The sequence below is a fragment of the Ctenopharyngodon idella genome, chromosome 8 (assembly GCF_019924925.1).
Source record: "Ctenopharyngodon idella isolate HZGC_01 chromosome 8, HZGC01, whole genome shotgun sequence".
NCBI lineage: Eukaryota > Metazoa > Chordata > Actinopteri > Cypriniformes > Xenocyprididae > Ctenopharyngodon > Ctenopharyngodon idella.
Window position 1 is genome coordinate 20032309 of NC_067227.1, and position 18111 is coordinate 20050419.

General features: G+C 36.7%; 1 protein-coding gene across 2 annotated transcripts in view; it reads right to left on the minus strand.

Annotated features, from left to right (window-relative positions):
- Positions 1-18111, minus strand: part of aopep (aminopeptidase O (putative)) — a 92000-nt gene that overhangs the window by 47113 nt on the left and 26776 nt on the right. For both annotated transcript variants that reach the window (XM_051901842.1, XM_051901841.1), the window contains exons 8-11: positions 12932-13034; positions 12739-12846; positions 11278-11321; positions 5974-6034 (exon numbers count right to left, since the gene is read on the minus strand). In XM_051901842.1, the coding sequence (XP_051757802.1) occupies positions 5974-6034; positions 11278-11321; positions 12739-12846; positions 12932-13034 (316 nt within the window). The remainder of the gene's footprint in view (positions 1-5973; positions 6035-11277; positions 11322-12738; positions 12847-12931; positions 13035-18111) is intronic.

Genomic DNA, 18111 nt, shown 5'->3' on the forward strand with positions numbered 1-18111 from the left:
TGAGAGAGAGAGAGAGAGAGAGAGAGAGAGAGAGAGAGAGAGAGAGAGAGAGAGAGAATCACTTGTTCCTTGATGGGAACTAACCACTCGACACGGCAAGCTCTGCGACCAGGAGCATAAAACCGAGGACAAAATCCCCTTATTAAGTTGAAACGGAGGAGTTCTCCTCTAAAGATCCGCGCTTGTGTCTCCTGCGAGATCTTCCGCACGCTCGCTCTGCACTTAACCTTATTAAAGCTCGCACCGTCGGCGCACTGAATACCTTCCCTCACTGAGAGAGGGAGGAAAGAGAAAGGAGGGGAGCGAATGAGAAAAGGAGGAGGCAGAGAGATGAGGTGTGCGTGTGGGGGAGCAGACGGCAGTAGCGGCAGTAAAAGGTCTGTGAGCGGAGCTTCATTGTAATCAACAGTGTTCACTCCCTGTGCAGCCAGAGGAGGGGCCGTTTGTCTCTCTCTCTCTCTCTCTCTCTCCGTCACACACACACACACAAGCAAGCACACACACTTCTCTCGGGGCCGCTGCTCTCAGGAGGACTGTCTCTTTAAAACTGATGAGCCGTGTGTGCATAGAGGTGTGTAAACACAAAGGCAGGTATAGAAGGATCTTACAGACAGGCTGACACGGCCTCTCACAGGTAATAAGAAACATGTGGGAGATAAGAGAAGAAAAAACAGACCCCTATCCATTACAAAAAAGTCAAGTGATGATATAAGGTATTACTATATTCATATACCATAGTTCAAATAATATTACAGTACTTTTTTGTTAACACGTACATTTTTACAACTTCTGAAGAAAATGTGCAGTGTTGTGGGTGGTTGCCAAGGTGTTGCTATGTGACTCAGTGGTTGCTAGGAGGTTATTTACTCGCTCAGATAAACAAGAGCCCATATCTTAAAAGTCTTGTTCAGACAGACAGCAAAAATCAGATTTTGTTGTCTATCCAACTTATAGCAAGGGTTAAAACCAGGGTTATTTTAGTTTTAGTTTCATTTATTTGTTTTTCAATTTGTCCAATCAGTTTATTTTTTGCATTTGTTTTCACTCTGTGATGGTTAAGTGTTTTTATTTATTTTATTTTTTTTGTATTTTACTGCATAGTTGGTATGTTAAACAATATCATTTTAGTTTCAGTTTATCCAGTTATATTACATTATTTCAGTTAACAAAAATTTTTTTTGCCACACTATTCTAAATACATAATCAGTGATTGATTCGATCTTTGAACTCTGTGTAAATAAACAAGCTTATCCAATCACACAGTTCGAATGTCCCTGTTTCCGTTCATTTATTTTCAAGATCTGAAGTAAATTATCCATTGGTTCTTTCATTACGGCTATTAAAGTCATGCACAATGATGTAAGAACTCAAATTAAATCATTTTAATATTACACAAAACACAATCAGTCGAACATTGCATCCCGCCATCACAGCTGGTTAGGACAAAAACTCTGATTAACATGGAAAATGTCGTGTCGCATCTGGTTAGGACTATGAACAGTCAACCTTCAAAAAAAAAAAAGCCTGGTCCCTAAATGGATAGTTGACCCAAAAATAAAATAATTTACTCACCCTCAAGTAGATCCAAACCTGTATGAATTTCTTTGTTCTGCTGAACACAAAGGAAGATATTTGGAGGAATGTCAGTAACCAAACAGATCTCGCCCCCCATTTACTACCATAGAAGGAAAACTAAATACTATGGTAGTCAATGGGGGGGGCGAGATCTGCTTGGTTATAAACATTCTTCCATATATCTTCCTCTGTGTTCAGCAGAACAAAGAAATTCATACAGGTTTGAGGGTGAGTAAATGATGACAGAATTTTAATTTTTGGGTGAACTATCCCTTAAATATGGCTTTGGTTCCTCTTTAAATGCAAGTCTAATAATTTTCCGTCCATTTTATTTTTCCAAAAATTAAAAAAAAAGCAGCACATCTCTCCTCAAAAAGGTGTCTTTATGTGCGTGCATAACTTTATTAGGCACTTTAAGAGTTAAAGAGACTTTTTTTTGTTACCCCAGGGAAGAGAGAAAGTCTGCGATGTGTGTGCGTGTCTATGTATGTGTGTTTTTGTGACTTGTGTTCACTTTCGGGAAAGAAGAGTGGGCAGAGCAGAATTTGACTCTCGGGCTGCAAACTGCCATTGTTAACTTGGATACCACACATAGCAGTTTTACGGCCCAGATTGCCTGGTTCATTCCCGGCACAGCCAGGCCTTTGTGCGCCTGCAAGACACTGCAATCAGCCCCCTCTTGCAGCCAAACTCGTAAAGTACGCACAAACACACACTCGCAAACTCCCATCTCACACATGCTGACTGTATATACGGTAAATGTAGTATTTCTGTATTAGTATGTCTGTATGAACTCCTAAACACGGCGTGCTCCGAACTAAATTGGTGTTGAACAGTTAACAGTGGGATGCTGCCCTTGTGTTGGCGGCACAACAGCGACAGCTGCTTTTTACGATGACAGACGTGCTAACTGCTCTCACAGCTCTCTGTCTGAACTTGAGATGGATTTTTTTATACTGTATTATCTGTCAAATTATCTGATCCTTCTTAGTTTCTTCACACATACTCCTGGTCTTATCATGCTTTATGAATCATTGGTAAAAAAACAAAACAAAAATGTATTGTCTTTGTAATCGTTCATCAAAAAATTTCTTTTAGGCCAACCACATGCTATAAAGCTGAAGGTCGTCGCTTCCCAGCACACAATTAAAGACAGAGCTTATTGTTTTCTGCCGTGTTTATGCACACTTTACACAACTAACAGCTGACTGCTCATGTCAGTACAAGATCTTCTTCCTCACCAACTCTAATTATGATCCCAAATTTTTAATTTTCAGTAAAAATGTATACACAAAGCAACACAAGTGTTGATTCTTGACACTGGTTTGCACAGAAAAATATGGACAGCAGTTGAGGAGACGTGGGATTTCATTAGCTGTCGCTAGTGAGTTTGTCACTCATAAACATGATTTTACCTCAAGCAGATCTTTTTGTCTTTTTTAGTAAAAAAGGAAGCTGCCCAGCACTAGATTTTGTGCTCTATTTGTATACATGCTTACACACTCAAACAATAAGTGGACAAAAATACACACTCACACTCAAACTCATCCCTCAAACACACACATAATTCCTCTTTCAAGTGCTAAATAACTGGAAATGAACTTGCACCTGTCCACTGAAGTGGCAGTGGGCTTGATATTGGAGCGAATGCCACCTATGCTGTGTTCCGAATCCTAGTGAGGATTCCGCTTTTCTGACATAACAAGTTTGCTCGGTAGCTCAGCATATTATTCTGAGTTGTACTTAGGATGCGGAAGGCTTGGGTACGAATCCCGTGAAAGATGACTTATGGTAAAAGAGCTCAAAGATGAGAGATCAAAAACAAGCTAAAATGCATGATTACAAATGCTTTATATGTCACATTTGCTTTTGTTAACACTATGGGGTAGGTTTAGGTGTAGTGATGGTGGTATGTTATTTTTAAATGTAATGGAGCATTAGCGCCACTCACCGGACATTTCAAATCAGAACTGCAGTGATACGTATAAAACCAACGTAATAAAAATGTACCATATTCACGTTCATCTGTTTCCGAAAAAAAACTGAACACGCTTTTAGCGCCACTCAGTGGACATTTCACATTGAAACTGTCACGAAACGTACATGGCGCTACGTATTTTCGTTTTGCAAAAATGTTTCCACAGGTACGTTTTTCTAATGAGACTGGGCTGGAAGAGGAAGAGTTGTTGTAGTAGAGTGTTGTTGCCATGCCATTATTTTACGCCGGACTACTATTACAAACGAGGGTCAATTCAATGCTGGATTTGCACAAAAGATTAACATGAGGGCACATGCTAGTCAATGAGTTGAATCAACTCCACACCAACTACGTAAATTTATCCACTAATCGTTCAGAAATGTTCAGTTCCATTCTAAAAGTTGTAGCTTCCTGAGTCGACTCCGGTTTAACAAGGTAAGGCTGAACACCGTTACTGACAATCGTCATTTTAGCTACATGAGATTCTTCAGCTTTGTTGTTGTTGAGCAACTGAAGAGTGAGCTGTTAAAGCTCTGCCCTCCTCTGGAAAGGGGGCCGGGAGCAGCAGCTCATTTGCATTTAAAGGAACATACACAAAACGGTGTGTTTTTGCTCACACCCAAAGAGGGGCAAATTTGACAAGCTATAATAAATGATCTGTGGGGAATTTTGAGCTGAAATTTAACAGACACATTCTGGGGACACCAGAGATTTATGTTACATCTTGTAAAAGGGGCATTATAGGTCCCCTTTAATGAAAGTCAATAGAACAACATGAGTGCACTATCACTCTAAGATACCTTGTTTTTAAAACAAAGCAGAATTGCATGTATCCTTCATGGAGAAGGCGAAACCAAAATCTATTGTGATGAGCTAACATAAAGTTAACATAGATGAAGTTAACATAAATCGAATATGATGGAGAAATGTATTTTTAGAGCATTGTGCTGTTAGCTTAGCAACATGCTAGCATTATATTCTATTGAAATCAATTGGAAGTTACAGTAAGAGTTCTGTGCAGAGAGCTACTTGTGAGTTTCTATATGCTTTCCATATTGGTTTGCTTATGAGGTTCCATGGCATTTAGGATGCTGCTTCAGAAGATGGTGTCCTATGTAGGCAAAAGGATGCAGGCATAGGTTTTTGAACAGAGCTCTAGTTTAAATTAGTAGTAGCTTAAATTTGCTACTGTGAATTCTAATGTCTTGAACCACAGCTATTTCCATACAGTCGCACCCCAGCTGATGACCTGAAAGCTGCTTTGCTTTTCTCTACAAAAGGTAAACGTCAGGATTGGGATTTAGTAGGCTGCTCTGAGCGTATCCTTTCAGCATCAACCCACAGCGAGTGGAGTCAAGGGAGGTCATGAGATTCAGATTGTCCCAGCCTTAAACCCACCTCAAAATGCAGATATAGCAACTTATTATGCTCGCTCAAATGTTTGCCATCTTAAAAATAGCACAATGAAAAAGAGAGCTCCGTTCCCATCTCATCCCTCCCTTTTGTATGTGTGTGTGTATGTGGCTGTGATTGTTTATTGTGGGTTTCGACTATTTCCTGCCATTATTTATTTAGAGGAACGTTCAAGAAGAACATGTTTTTAAAGTCAATGTAACAGCTTCAAACGGGGGGGGGAACAAGGATTTTATCCAAAAGTAAAACTGTTCCCGTGCTGATTTTGGCAGCCATGTGTCATTAGATCCAATGGCGACGTCAATGAAAATGGCACTGCATGTTAGTATGGTTGGCGAATGAGGGTAAATCGAGCACAAAACTGAGGCAAACTGCGCAGGAAGGGGGAGAGATTAACGTTTGAATGCATTTCTTTGAGACGTAGACTCAGGATGGATGAACGGAAAAGCTTTTGTGGTCTTCTCTGGTTGTTATAAAAAACACAAAAAACATAAAAAAGAACTTCCAGTCTTCATTCAACAGTAGATTCCACACACACAGGCTCCACAGTACTAGCTGGAAACATGATATCTTCAAAGTGGAAGTGAATCACCTTCCAAACTGTATTAGAATGACTAAATTCTATAATAAACAGTATCCAATGCTGAAGGAAAAAGACAGATTTATGGCTTCATATTAGTCATCAATTGTTTAAGAGCTTGTGGCAGCCCAGTTTAGAAACGCTTGAGAGGTTAAATGAATCTTAAAGCAAGAGGGAAGCTGCTTCATTCATGCCATGTGTCAGTCCTGGAAAGATATATGCATGCGCTCTATGTTCTATTGCTCAAGAGGAAATGGATTAAAAACGGTTTTACATTCTGGGTGACAGGCGTGAGAGGTAGCACCAATACATCTTTTACATGTTGTGTAACAAGCCTGCTTTTATTTCTTTTGCATAATCATAGAGTATTTAATCTGGCTTGAATAACCAAACATCTCAAAATAGATCTTGGCTTTTTTCTTCTTACCTCTGGCATTTCAGGTGTATCCAACCAGTCTGAAAAGATGCTTTCAAGTGTGATGCCTCGACTGAAAGAGAAAAGTGATACACTCAGTAATTGTTGGAGGAGATCAAGGACATTGGCTTTGCTTTCATGTGCTTTAAAATCATGAAAATCCTTCAAATTAAAAGCAATCTTAACAAGAAGTCTACATACAATGTGCGTGACAACCTGGGTTGGGCAAAGTTCAGAATTTAAGATTCGGCTCCCTTTTCAATTCATGAGTTTGTCATTTGAATTTAATTGACCACATGCTACAGGATGTTAAATTGGAATGACAGGAAAAGGAATGAGTAAATTGCAATTCAACACATTTTGTAACAAAACAAACAATTAAACTTTTTAAATTAATAAATCACTATTGATTATTCCCTTATTTTTTAGCTGAATAAAAAGGGGTAACACTTTAGTTTAGGGTCCAATTCTCACTATTAACTATTTGCTTATTAGCATGCATGTTACTAGGATATTGGCTGTTTATTGGCTGTTTATTTAGACTTTCTTCTGATGAACACAATCGTAGAAATATTGATAAATATCCTGATGCATCTAAGCTTTATAATGGCAGTATGCGATACCAAACGAGTATGAGCTGAAGAAAGTGTCTCCATCCACATCCATCCATCATAAACATATTTCACAGGGCTCCGGAGGGTTAATAAAGGCCTTCTGAAGCGAAGCAATGCGTTTGTGTAAAAAAATATCCATATTTAACAAGTTATGAAGTAAAATATCAAGCTTCTGCCATTCTTCCGTATTCTTCAAAAAGCTTACGCTGTACGTCCTACGCCTTCTCTATTCAACTTACGAAACTGACGCGACACAGTTCCATTTTTCCCATAATTTGAATACGGAAGGTGGTCTGGCGGAAGCTTGATATTTTACTTCAACTTGTTAAATATGGATTTTTTTTTTTTTTTTTTACACAAACGCTTCACTTTGCTTTCTTCAGCTCAAACTCATTTGGTAACGCATTCTGCCATTATAAAGCTCGGATGCATCAGGATATTTATTAAAATATCTTCGATTGTGTTCGTCAGAAAGAAGAAAGTCATACACACCTAATTTTTCTTCCATACAATGCCACAAAATGACTTTTTTCTCCAAAACATCAAAATTTCAATCAATTAGTATACAGTTGCAAGAAAAAGTATGTGAACCACTTGCAGAATCTGTGAAAATGTTAATAATTTTAACAAAATAAGGGAGATAATACAAAATGCATGTTATTTTTTATTTAGTACTGTCCTGAGTAAGATATTTTACATAAAAGATGTTTACAATTAATCCATAAGACAAAGAAAAAAAGCGGAATTTATAAAAAACCCCATTTGTAAGTATGTGAACCATTGATTCTTAATACTGTGTGTGGTTACCTGGATGAACTACGACTGTTTTTTTGTTTTGTGATGGTTGTTCATGAGTCCTTTGTTTGTCCTGAACAGTTAAACTGAGCTCTGTTCTTCAGAAAAAATCTCCAGGTCCTGCAGATTCTTCAGTTTTCCAGCATTTTTTGCATATTTGAACCCTGAATGATTTTGAGATCCATCTTTTCACACTGAGGACAATTGAGGGACTCAAACACAACTATTAAAAAAGGTTCAAACATTCACTGATGCTTCAGAAGTAAACATGATGCGTTAATAGATGGGGGGGTGAAAACTTTTGGAATTTGAAGATCAAGGTAAATTGTATTTAATTTGTCTTCCGGGAAACATGCAAGTATCTTCTGTTGCTTCCGAAGGGCAGTACTAAATGAAGAAAAAAAAAAATGATATTCAAGCGAAATAAGAAAAATTTGGACCTCTTCATCCTGTTCAAAAGTTTTCACCCCCCGACTCTTAATGCATCGTGTTTCCTTCTGAAGCATCAGTGAATGTTTGAACCTTTTTTAATAGTTGTGTTTGAGTCCCTCAGTTGTCCTCAGTGTGAAAAGATGGATCTCAAAATCATTCAGTCACTGTTGTAAAGGGTTCAAATATGCAAAAGATGGTGGAAAACTGAAGAATTTTTGGGACCTGGAGATTTTTTCTGAAGAACAGAGCTCAGTTTAACTGTTCAGAACAAACAAGAGACTCATGAAGAACCATCACACAATAAAAAAACAGTCGTGGATCATCCAGGTAACCACACACAGTATTAAGAATCAATGGTTCACAAGCTTTTGAACGGGTTATTTTAATAAATTCAGCTATTTTTTTTGTCTTATGGATTATATGTAAACATCTTTTATGTAAAATATCTTACTCAGGACAGTACTAAATAAAAAATAACATGCATTTTGTATGATCTCTCTTATTTTGTTAAAATTTTGCACATTTTCACAGATTCTGCAAGGGGTTCACATACTTTTTCTTGCAACTGTATAAAATATTGAGTAAATGTATAGCATTCTTATATCTTTTGTAGGTAATCTAATATGTCTGGAAATACTGTTGTGTGCATGATAATGACATATTCATACATTCAGAGTAAAAATGAAGTTAATTTTTATTGCTATAATGTATTATTAAAACTACACTTGCCGTTGAATGAATTTATTTGAATTTTTATTCCATTTTAATTTCACTTCTTTAAATTCAAATTTCAATTCCAGTCCTGTTTGCTACCTCAATTAAAATTCAACTGGAACTGAATTGCGATTTTCAGTTCAACAGAATGGTGCACAAGCCTGGTGACAAGAGGGTACAGATTTGATTTTTTTTTCTTTCCCTTCAAAGTATTTTTCTCTGGCTGTAATTGAAGCCATTCACCACTTAATCCAAATCAATCTTGTTAATGTGCAAGAGCGCAGACACATGCATGCACACACACACACAAAGCACATATAATCAACTAAATGGACTGTCTCAGACTGGAACAGTGTGTCTTCAACACTTGTGGCCTTTGACACAAGAGTTGAGCACATTTAGGTGATGACAAAAGAAGAGAATGGAAATTTCCATCTCAGCATCGAAGAGGGAAAAGCCCTCAGTGTCAGAGCAAATCACTAAGCTCACCGGACTGTGATTACTAAATAACAGTGCTGTCGTGCCACGGCATGTTGCAGAATAAAAGCAAGGCTCATTCTACAAGCAAATACTCAAATGCATGCTGAGATTGATTTAATGAAGCATGAATGCAAATTAAAAGAACTTGTGAAGTACTCTTTGTAGTGCATGTAAACACTGTTCTGGTATGATTAGTCATGCTGTTATCCAGTACATGTCCAATTAATAACTTCTAACTTAGTTAAAATGGAAAGCATTCTGCATACCATTGATTACCCAATGCCCCAGTTGGCAAGTTTCTGGCATAGTTTCTGGCAAAATACCATGAATGCATATTGCTACGGTAAAATCATAACACATAAATATGTGATCATCTTCAAGCTTTCAAGATGATTTTGTCTCTTTGTTTCATGTATTATTTTGATGACAGCTAATGCAGTGTTAACACAGTAATGAAGTAAAAATAACTGTAGTAACTGCTGGTAGTTTGGAGGAAATTAGAGGTCATTTTTCAAAGGGTTTTCTCACAAATAAACCCTTATGAAAACTGTTCATAGTATAGTAAGCATAGATCACTTGTAATATACAAAGATAGTTACTCATCCATATGGTCAGATCAATATACATTTAACTCTAACTACCACTGCCACAGTTGAAATAAAAATAAAACATTGATTAAAAATAATATAGTTACTATACTATATAGTATATTGTAGTAGTGTAATTATAGTAAAATCATGGAAAATTTCTGAAGGAAACCGAAAGCGCATTCTGAACTAGCACTATAAACACACTGCCATGTGTCGCTTCCATGAAGGTTTTGTGGGTGGTTGCCAGCATGTTGCTATGTTTGTGTTTGGTTGCTAGGTTGTTTTAAGTAGGTGCTAGGTGGTTGTTTACTGGCCTGAGTGAAATGAGCCCACTCACTCCAAGCCTATACCATATACTAGTAGGTACAGTACATATGGCTCAGGTGACTCTCTTAATGTACTGTATGTCTAAGGAATTCATAGTCCATTTTTTAGTTCGACAAGGGAAATCTGTATGTTAATTTGCTAAGAAAAGTAAAGCACAGATATCCAAACTGAGTCAAGCAAACATTAACAGAAGCTATCGTGGACTTCCTCAACTGGGAGGTGGTGTAGGAGGAACGGTTTGCCATGGAAGCATTGATTTGTCTTTGATCTGACACAAGGAGGCCCATCTGTGATTGTTTCACCACATCAATCTGCTGTTCCAGCGTTGTGCCGCCATGAATGTTTACACTTCTGAGCAGCAGACACAAATATTGAACGCCCTTACCTTTCAGTTTAATGTAATTTAATCAATCATCAGCCAGTGGCTAGGCCTTAATGAGCAAATGCAGACTACATGAAACTGAAAGAGCGATGGATGAAACAAGAGAGGAGAGATGAAGAGAGATGAAGAAATGTAGATTGTAGGTAGAAGAGAGAAGGAAGAGAGATGATTGTTTTACAATTTGCCATTTCTCAAGTCGAAACCAATACTAGTGACATTTCATGATGCTACTGAACAAAGTGCTTTATTTAAAATGTTAAATATTAAAATAAATTTAAAGTTAAATTTAATTACTTACTAAATATAATGGTTTTATTTATTGATTATTTAATAAGAACAATTTGTTTTTAACATTAACAAGACACAGCTCAATTTACACAGCAAGGCCTTATGCACAGATCAGATATTCTGACACATATCCAATCGTTTGTCTCGCCTATTGAAATTCATGACATAATTGACTATATTAATAACTCACCAAGATATGCATTCTGTTTTTTGCTAGCATAGCAGTGAATATGCACAGTTCACAATCATGAAGCAGCTACAGGACTCAACAGCAGTCTGGATTCTGCACTTCTATCATTCACATTGAAAAAGATTCTATCAGAACTACTCTAGACTTCCCACTGGCCAAAAAGCACAAAAATATTATGAAGGGCAAGTAGCCTCTTCATATTTCTTCTATATAATACGTTTTTGGGCAGTTTTAATGACAACATTATGTCAACATGTAAATGATGAAACAGTGAAAAAGGAAAATAAATATTTGATGATACAATGGGTGAGTTTGGGCAAGAAAACCAGTGGAAAAACCATTTGAGGTAAAGCTGGAAAAGAAAGATTCCTGCAGGGTCTGGTTTAGCTAAATACCTCCAACTCTACAGTAAAAGTTCCCCACACTAATAATAATGGCAGAGCAGCTTAAGAGTTCATTGAGTATGTGTTTTGGACAGCCAATGTTGACACCATTTAATCATACCTGCTCATTTCTGGAAATGTGTCCAGGAGCATCTGCAGGAAATCCTACAAGAGAAAGACAACAGTATAAATGAAAAGCAGTGTGTGAATATCAAAGCTTTAAGCAGAGCATAAAGTGTTTAAAAATACTGAAATTTCTTAATTTATTTCTCCACTAGTCTCCTACCAAGGTCCAAAATGAACTTTTTGTCACACCTGTCAATCGAGTGCAACAGTCGATCTCCGGAAGTAAAAAAAAATCCCATTAATTTTCTCCACAGGGGAATTGATTTTTAACAATAACTTACAAACCCTTAAAGACAGACCTATTTTACTGTGAGAAACTTACTGTGATATGCTCCCAATGCTCTCAAGCGACTTAAATATTGGTATATAATATGCATTTTTGCAATGAATATCAAATATATTGTTTCTATATACATATTCAACATTTAAATCAAGTTTTATATTCATTCATTTCGATTGTCATTTGCAGTGCTTTACAGGATTGTAGTACTTTCACAAACTCTTGTTTTTTGCTTTAAATCATAGTTTGTAATGTTTTGATTCACCTCATAGTTGGTTGGTTGGTTGGCTCATGGCTTATAACTCTTTAATGAAGACTTAGGAAAAAAATTAAAGAGAAAAATACTTCTGGAACCAAGGCCGCTGAAAAAGTTGACTGCCACTGTTGCACTCTGTGGCAAGCAAATTGAGAAAATTTACTGGCCACAGAAAACTATTTTTTATTAAAAGTATATAATTTTTGTGATCCACGAGTTAGTTAGCTATTTGTGTCTCTCTATGAAACGGGACCTGCCACAAAAATATGTGGACGATTTGTGATATTTTTTCATTATATTTTCATTATGGTGGCTTAATTTGAGGAATACTCCATGTAAGTGTTGCCACATGGAGTTCTGGAGGGGAAAAAAAACCTTATATATCACTGACAAGCTTCGAAAAAATTGAAGCTTGTCAATGATGAAAAACAGAAAAATTGCTGAATGAAAATAACAAGACATGAAAATGTATACACTCACGTGAGGTGGGTAAATTTTGTAATCAGTAAGAAGATATTCACATAAAAAACAATGTAAACACTTTATTTGCTAGATCAAAACAACTTCACCTCAACAAGTCATGCCACTGACTAAGTTGCTTAGAGAGGAAATGATCTGATTTATTTCATGTTTATTTTGCAGTTCCTAATTAAGTTACTAGCCAACGAGCTATTAACTCTTCTATATTTCCCAAGAACAAATTTATCTCTCATTTGGTGCATCATGAGTGTTAATTTTGAACCCTGAATGCAGCTATGTGTTAAAACAAGACAACAATTACACCTTTAGGGGAATTGGTGCATTCTTTCACTGACACAAGCTGATGGAATAATGGTGAGATTGAAACAACGGCCAAAATATGCACATGCCTTCCAAAAGCTATACATTTGCTAGACAGCTCCCGTGCAGGACACACTCACCTGAGACAGAATGAGCTGCCCGTGGAATTTTCCCACAAACACTTTGAAGAAGAGCAGAAACTTCTCTTCGCCAACCTGATCAGCCAGAAACTTCAAGAGGAAGTAGCCCTGAGAAGGAAAGAGAGATAGCAACTCTACACAACCCAGAGCTTCATGTCCCAGAGGAGTCTGTGCTTTGAGCTATCAGACATACCTTCAGATAGTGCACCTGCATGAAGGGTTTTTCTGGGTTGAGGGCATGTTTCACTACTGATGCACCAGACTCACTCACTTCCCCTGTGTTCTCTTTATTGGGCCTGTGAACAAGTACATATGCAAACACACAAACACCACATGAATAAGACTGTGGCCTGATAAGGCAAAGTGCTGCATCGATAGCACTCTGGATAGGAATATACTTACATCAGCATACATTAAAACCTCCTAACAGTTTACTAAGTGTATAAACAATTGCATTTATAAAACCATTACATCCCTGATAGCTTCTCTTTCTATAGGACCATAGATTACAGTAATGCTGCATTTTACGGGTCTTCGTTACATAAGTGCACATTAAGATTACTGTATGATTCAAGTCACAAGACATAGGTGCGTTTTTTTTTTTTTACAGTAAAGATGCATTAAATATATATTAAGCAATATCACTCGAGCAGGAAGCATGCTTTTACTTCTTTTACTACTTTTACTACCTTATTAGTTTTTAAATAACAGTTAAATAAATAAGCTAATATTGAGTAAATTATATTTTAGACACAATATTGCCAGTTTCTTTGTGCATTTTTGCTCAGTCAATGAAAATAGTTCCAAACCAAGCCAAAGGCGAATTAATGTTGCACGTTTTGTTCCTGAATGAATCAGTGTTTTCGAACAAATCAGTTGAATTAATGATTCAATGACTCACTTATAAAAACTTGGCTGCATCCGATATGCTTACTTCCCTACTATATAGTAGGCGAAAACAGTATGTGAAAATAGTACTATATGTCCGAATTCATAAAACAGTATAGGTGAAAAGCACCCGGATAACCTAACACTTCAGGCGAATTTCTGCAAAGTGTGCATCCACAGGACACTTTACTATACCATGAGGCCATAGAAGAAGAGTTGTGAATGACACTGTTATGTCTAGGTTACATACACACATTCATACTATATAGAACACACTTTTTAGTAGTCTCAGAGTAAGTATTTATTAAAAACAAGTACCTACACTGTAAAAAATGACTGATTTTAACGGTAAAAGACTATAAAAATGCTATGGTGAAAAACAGTTAATTGGTTTACAGAAAGTTTCCGTACTATATACGGTGAATAACTTTAATAGATCTAACGGTACATTTAATGTAATTTTACAGTAAAATACAGTTAAATTTACAGTTTTTGAAAGTGAAAAATAACAGGTCATTGTATAATTTACAGTGAAAAACCATAAATTGACATTCCCACAATTCCCAGCATGACACTTCACATTTGATGTATTTTCGTTGAAATAACTGTTTGTTCTTAGTTTTTTCTAATCAGTCATGTACATTAGGGTTTTATGTTACATCTAATTTTGTTAAATTAATGTTTATTGCATTTTTAAAATTTCATGTGTGTTACCATGATGGTGTTTAGTGTTTGTGTGAATGACACTGTGTGCACCTTCTATATATTAGTATTGTCCTTCTCAGCTTGTGGAAAAGCTGCTTGTGATGAATTTTGATTCATCATGTGACTCTCATCACCATGTTTGGTGGTTGTCAGTGTATTACAAAGGTACAGAACAGATATTAGTACTTCAATAGGTTGGTAAATTAACATTATATCAGTTAATGAAATATGTTTTTTTAATCATAAATTTAACAGAATTTTTTTTACAGTGTGTAAAATAAACAGTTATGAACCGTAATTATTACAATATAAACCTTTAAATTACATGGTTTTGAACTGTAAAATAGATGGTAAACTAATGCCGTCCCGTAAAACCTAAAACGTTGCTATCGTATTTTTTACGGTAAAGTTCTGGCAACCACAGCTTCCGTTTTTTTACCGTAAATTTTACAGGGATTTTATTTATTTTTTTTTTCCTTACAGTGGAGAGTATGCTATTTTGGACACAGCCCAGGTTTAGTTCCAGAATGAATCAGCGTTTTGAACAATTTGGTTGAATGAATGATTTAATGACCTGTTCGTAAAGACTGTTACTTGTTGCCACTAGTCACTAAATCCCCACTAATGCAGAGAGCCTGTCTGTAACACGCAAACACAAACAAGCCAATCAAATATAACATGATTAACAACTGGCAAATCTAGATATTAGATATTTAAAGGTCTTCAGGACACTCACTGACATTTTAAGCATCAGACAGACTGCATTCTCACAACTCAGACCGATAGATTGTTTCCTTCCTATGGCCAAAGGTACTGTAGATTGCAAGAAACAAACAGAGCTTTGAGTGCTGGCCATCTCTGCATGTAATGACGACCTCAGTTAAAAATTATTGATCTTCTTCAGGAGATTAACTGGTCTTGCCAATAAAAGGCTCTTGTAAAGATTTGGTCGATACTCAGGCGCCGCTAACACAGACAACAGCAATTTTTTTTTTTTTCTTGCAGACAAATGGGCGTGTAGCTATAGGTGTGCAGTGTTTTTCTAGCCATCATAACCTGCTTTTGTTTGTTTCTTTGTGTCAGATTTGATCCTGATAAACTGCAGTATGATTGATCACACTCTAATGCCTTATCTCTGTGAGCGTGTGCCCCCAGTGCAGGTCTACACTGTAAAATTCCATGAAGAAATAAAGCAAGATCTGGGAAGAGGGACAGATGCTTTCCCATATTTGGAGATCTAGCCTATGGAGATGGAAAAAAACAGTTTTTCACTAATAGTTTTAACCAGAAAAACTTATTCAGAAAACCTGTAACAGAACTAGATCTTTACATTTCCTGAAGAAAATAAAAGTGGTGATTGCCTGTGCAAAATTAGCCACTATGATGCCAGAGTGTTGCTATGTGTTCTGAGTTTTCCTTCCATGTCTCTATGATATTCTGATCTCTCAGGTCCCTCCTCCAACAAACTGTACAAGATTTAACCTGAGCGATTTTATTAACCACCACTCCAAATGATTTATGTAATAAATAATTAAATTAAAAAATCAAATTAAAATTAAATAAATATAATTAGATTATAATTAAGTAATTTACCCTTTTTTATTGTCTGTCAATCAAAACAATTCATTAAATACATTAACAATTAATAAGAATGAAAATTATTATTATTATTACTATCATACTATAACAAGCTGCTAATTTACATAAAACATCAACAATCTGTGAGTTCATACCAACCTGCTGCTTCAAATCCACTACAGGATCTAGTTACAGGTCTAAAGGTATAAAATGGCTTCAGCTACCTTCTTGCTGTATTTGGGACACTCACTTGTGCTTGTACATTATTGATGCTTACATTTGGTTCCCCTCCAAAAATAAAGAGCAATGTCTCCCTCCCTCCCTTCCTTTCTCTCTCTCACTGTATGGGAGGGAGTGATAAGGGTGAGCTCCTTTAAAAGGCATGTATTATTCCTCCTGGTCACACAGGCTTTTACATGTGTGTTTGTGCCCACAGCTGCCCAATGAAAAGGGTGACAGGTATTTATCAAACACAATAGGAAGCCTTCCTTTCCAGACGGATGCATAGATGGACGAACAAATAAACAGATATTCTCGAGTGTCAAAATAAATGAGAATGACTGACGTCTCCCCTATGTCCACTTTTTTTGGCTGATGTCTTTTTCACAGTTGAAGAAATGTTTTTGTGTCAGTACAATTACAACTAAGGTGAAATAAGGTTTAGTTGTAAAACAGTGAAAAAAATTGGTTGAATGCCAGCAGAGTTTGTAGTCTAAAGCAGAAACAGCTATGTGTCAGCTAGGGCTGCACGATTTATTGCGCGACTTTATATGAAAAATAACATTGAAATCGCGCTTAAATGCGATTATTTTTTTTATGCGCAGCTTGTCAATGAAGTATGGCTCCAAATGCTAATCCAGCTGAAAGCACTGCGAGTTTGAGTCGCTTATAATGTACATTTGAAAAAGCAACGTCAAACATCTTTCCAGACATGAGAAGCATTTTTTAAAGGGTTTGTTCACCCAAAAATGAAAATTCTGTCATTAATTACTCACCCTCATGTCGTTCCACACCCACACATGAAGCAGTGTTTTGAACTCGCCCATCACTAGATATTGTTGAATAAAGTCGTTATTTTGTTTTTTTGGCGCACAAAAAGTATTCTCGTCACTTCATAACATTAAGGTTGAACCACTGTAGTCACATGAACTGCTTTAAATACGTCTTTAGTAGCTTTCTGGGCATTGAAAGTGTTAATTATCTTGCTGGCAATGCAGGCCTCACGGAGCCATAGGATTTTATCAAAAATATCTTAATTTGTGTTCCAAAGATGAACGAAGGTCTTACGGGTGTGGAACGACATGAGAGTGAGTAATTAATGACAGAACTTTCATTTTTGGGTGAACTAACCGTTTAACATCTTGTCCAACAAAAGACAACATTTAATAACAAGTTTTTACTCCAAACTCACTTCAAAACGACAGTTGAGCACCATTCTATGAGATGATGTGGCTTCTTACACAGAATAAGGCAGTCGTGTGTTTATTAATCATGATTAATCAATCAAAGCATTTCAATCTTCTGTTTATTTAGCTACAAGCGATAGTATGATGCCCATAGGGATCTCCTGGAATGGCGCGTGTTATATACTTCTGCGGCAGGGCATATTTGGAGTTTCTGCGCAAGAGCGCCCTCTGGCTTTCAGATGGAGAAGCATTTACTACTGATCACAGAGCCGTACAGCTCTGACAAGCTGTGCATAAAATAATCACAGCCTTTGCCAAATCGCGTGCTATAAATCGCAATATATCATGCAGCCCTATCGGCGATAACTTTTAATTCTGACATTCATTTCTTGGTAATCTATGTAAGGAGAGCAACCATTAAAGAGGCCAAATTATTCCCTTTTACAAAGTCCAGATTTTGTTTTTTTGGGTTATTAAAATAGATTTTCATGCTTGAACACATTATTTTTCACATATATTGCATTGTTGCAGCACCTCTCTTCCCAGTCTGTCTGTCTGGACCAGTGTGTTGTGATTGGTCAACCGCTTTGAGCGTATTTCAAATTGTCACGTGGCACGCCCTTACCATAACCGCGAGTTTCAACACACTATTAATGCAACTCAACCATGTCTTGTAGCTTTTTTTTTTTTTTTTTGCATATGCCTTGAGTGGGAATCATTTAAATACTAAAAAGGCTGAAAATGTAAAAAGCATAATAAGTTGTTATTAAGGCCTGTTCACACCAAGAATCCAGAA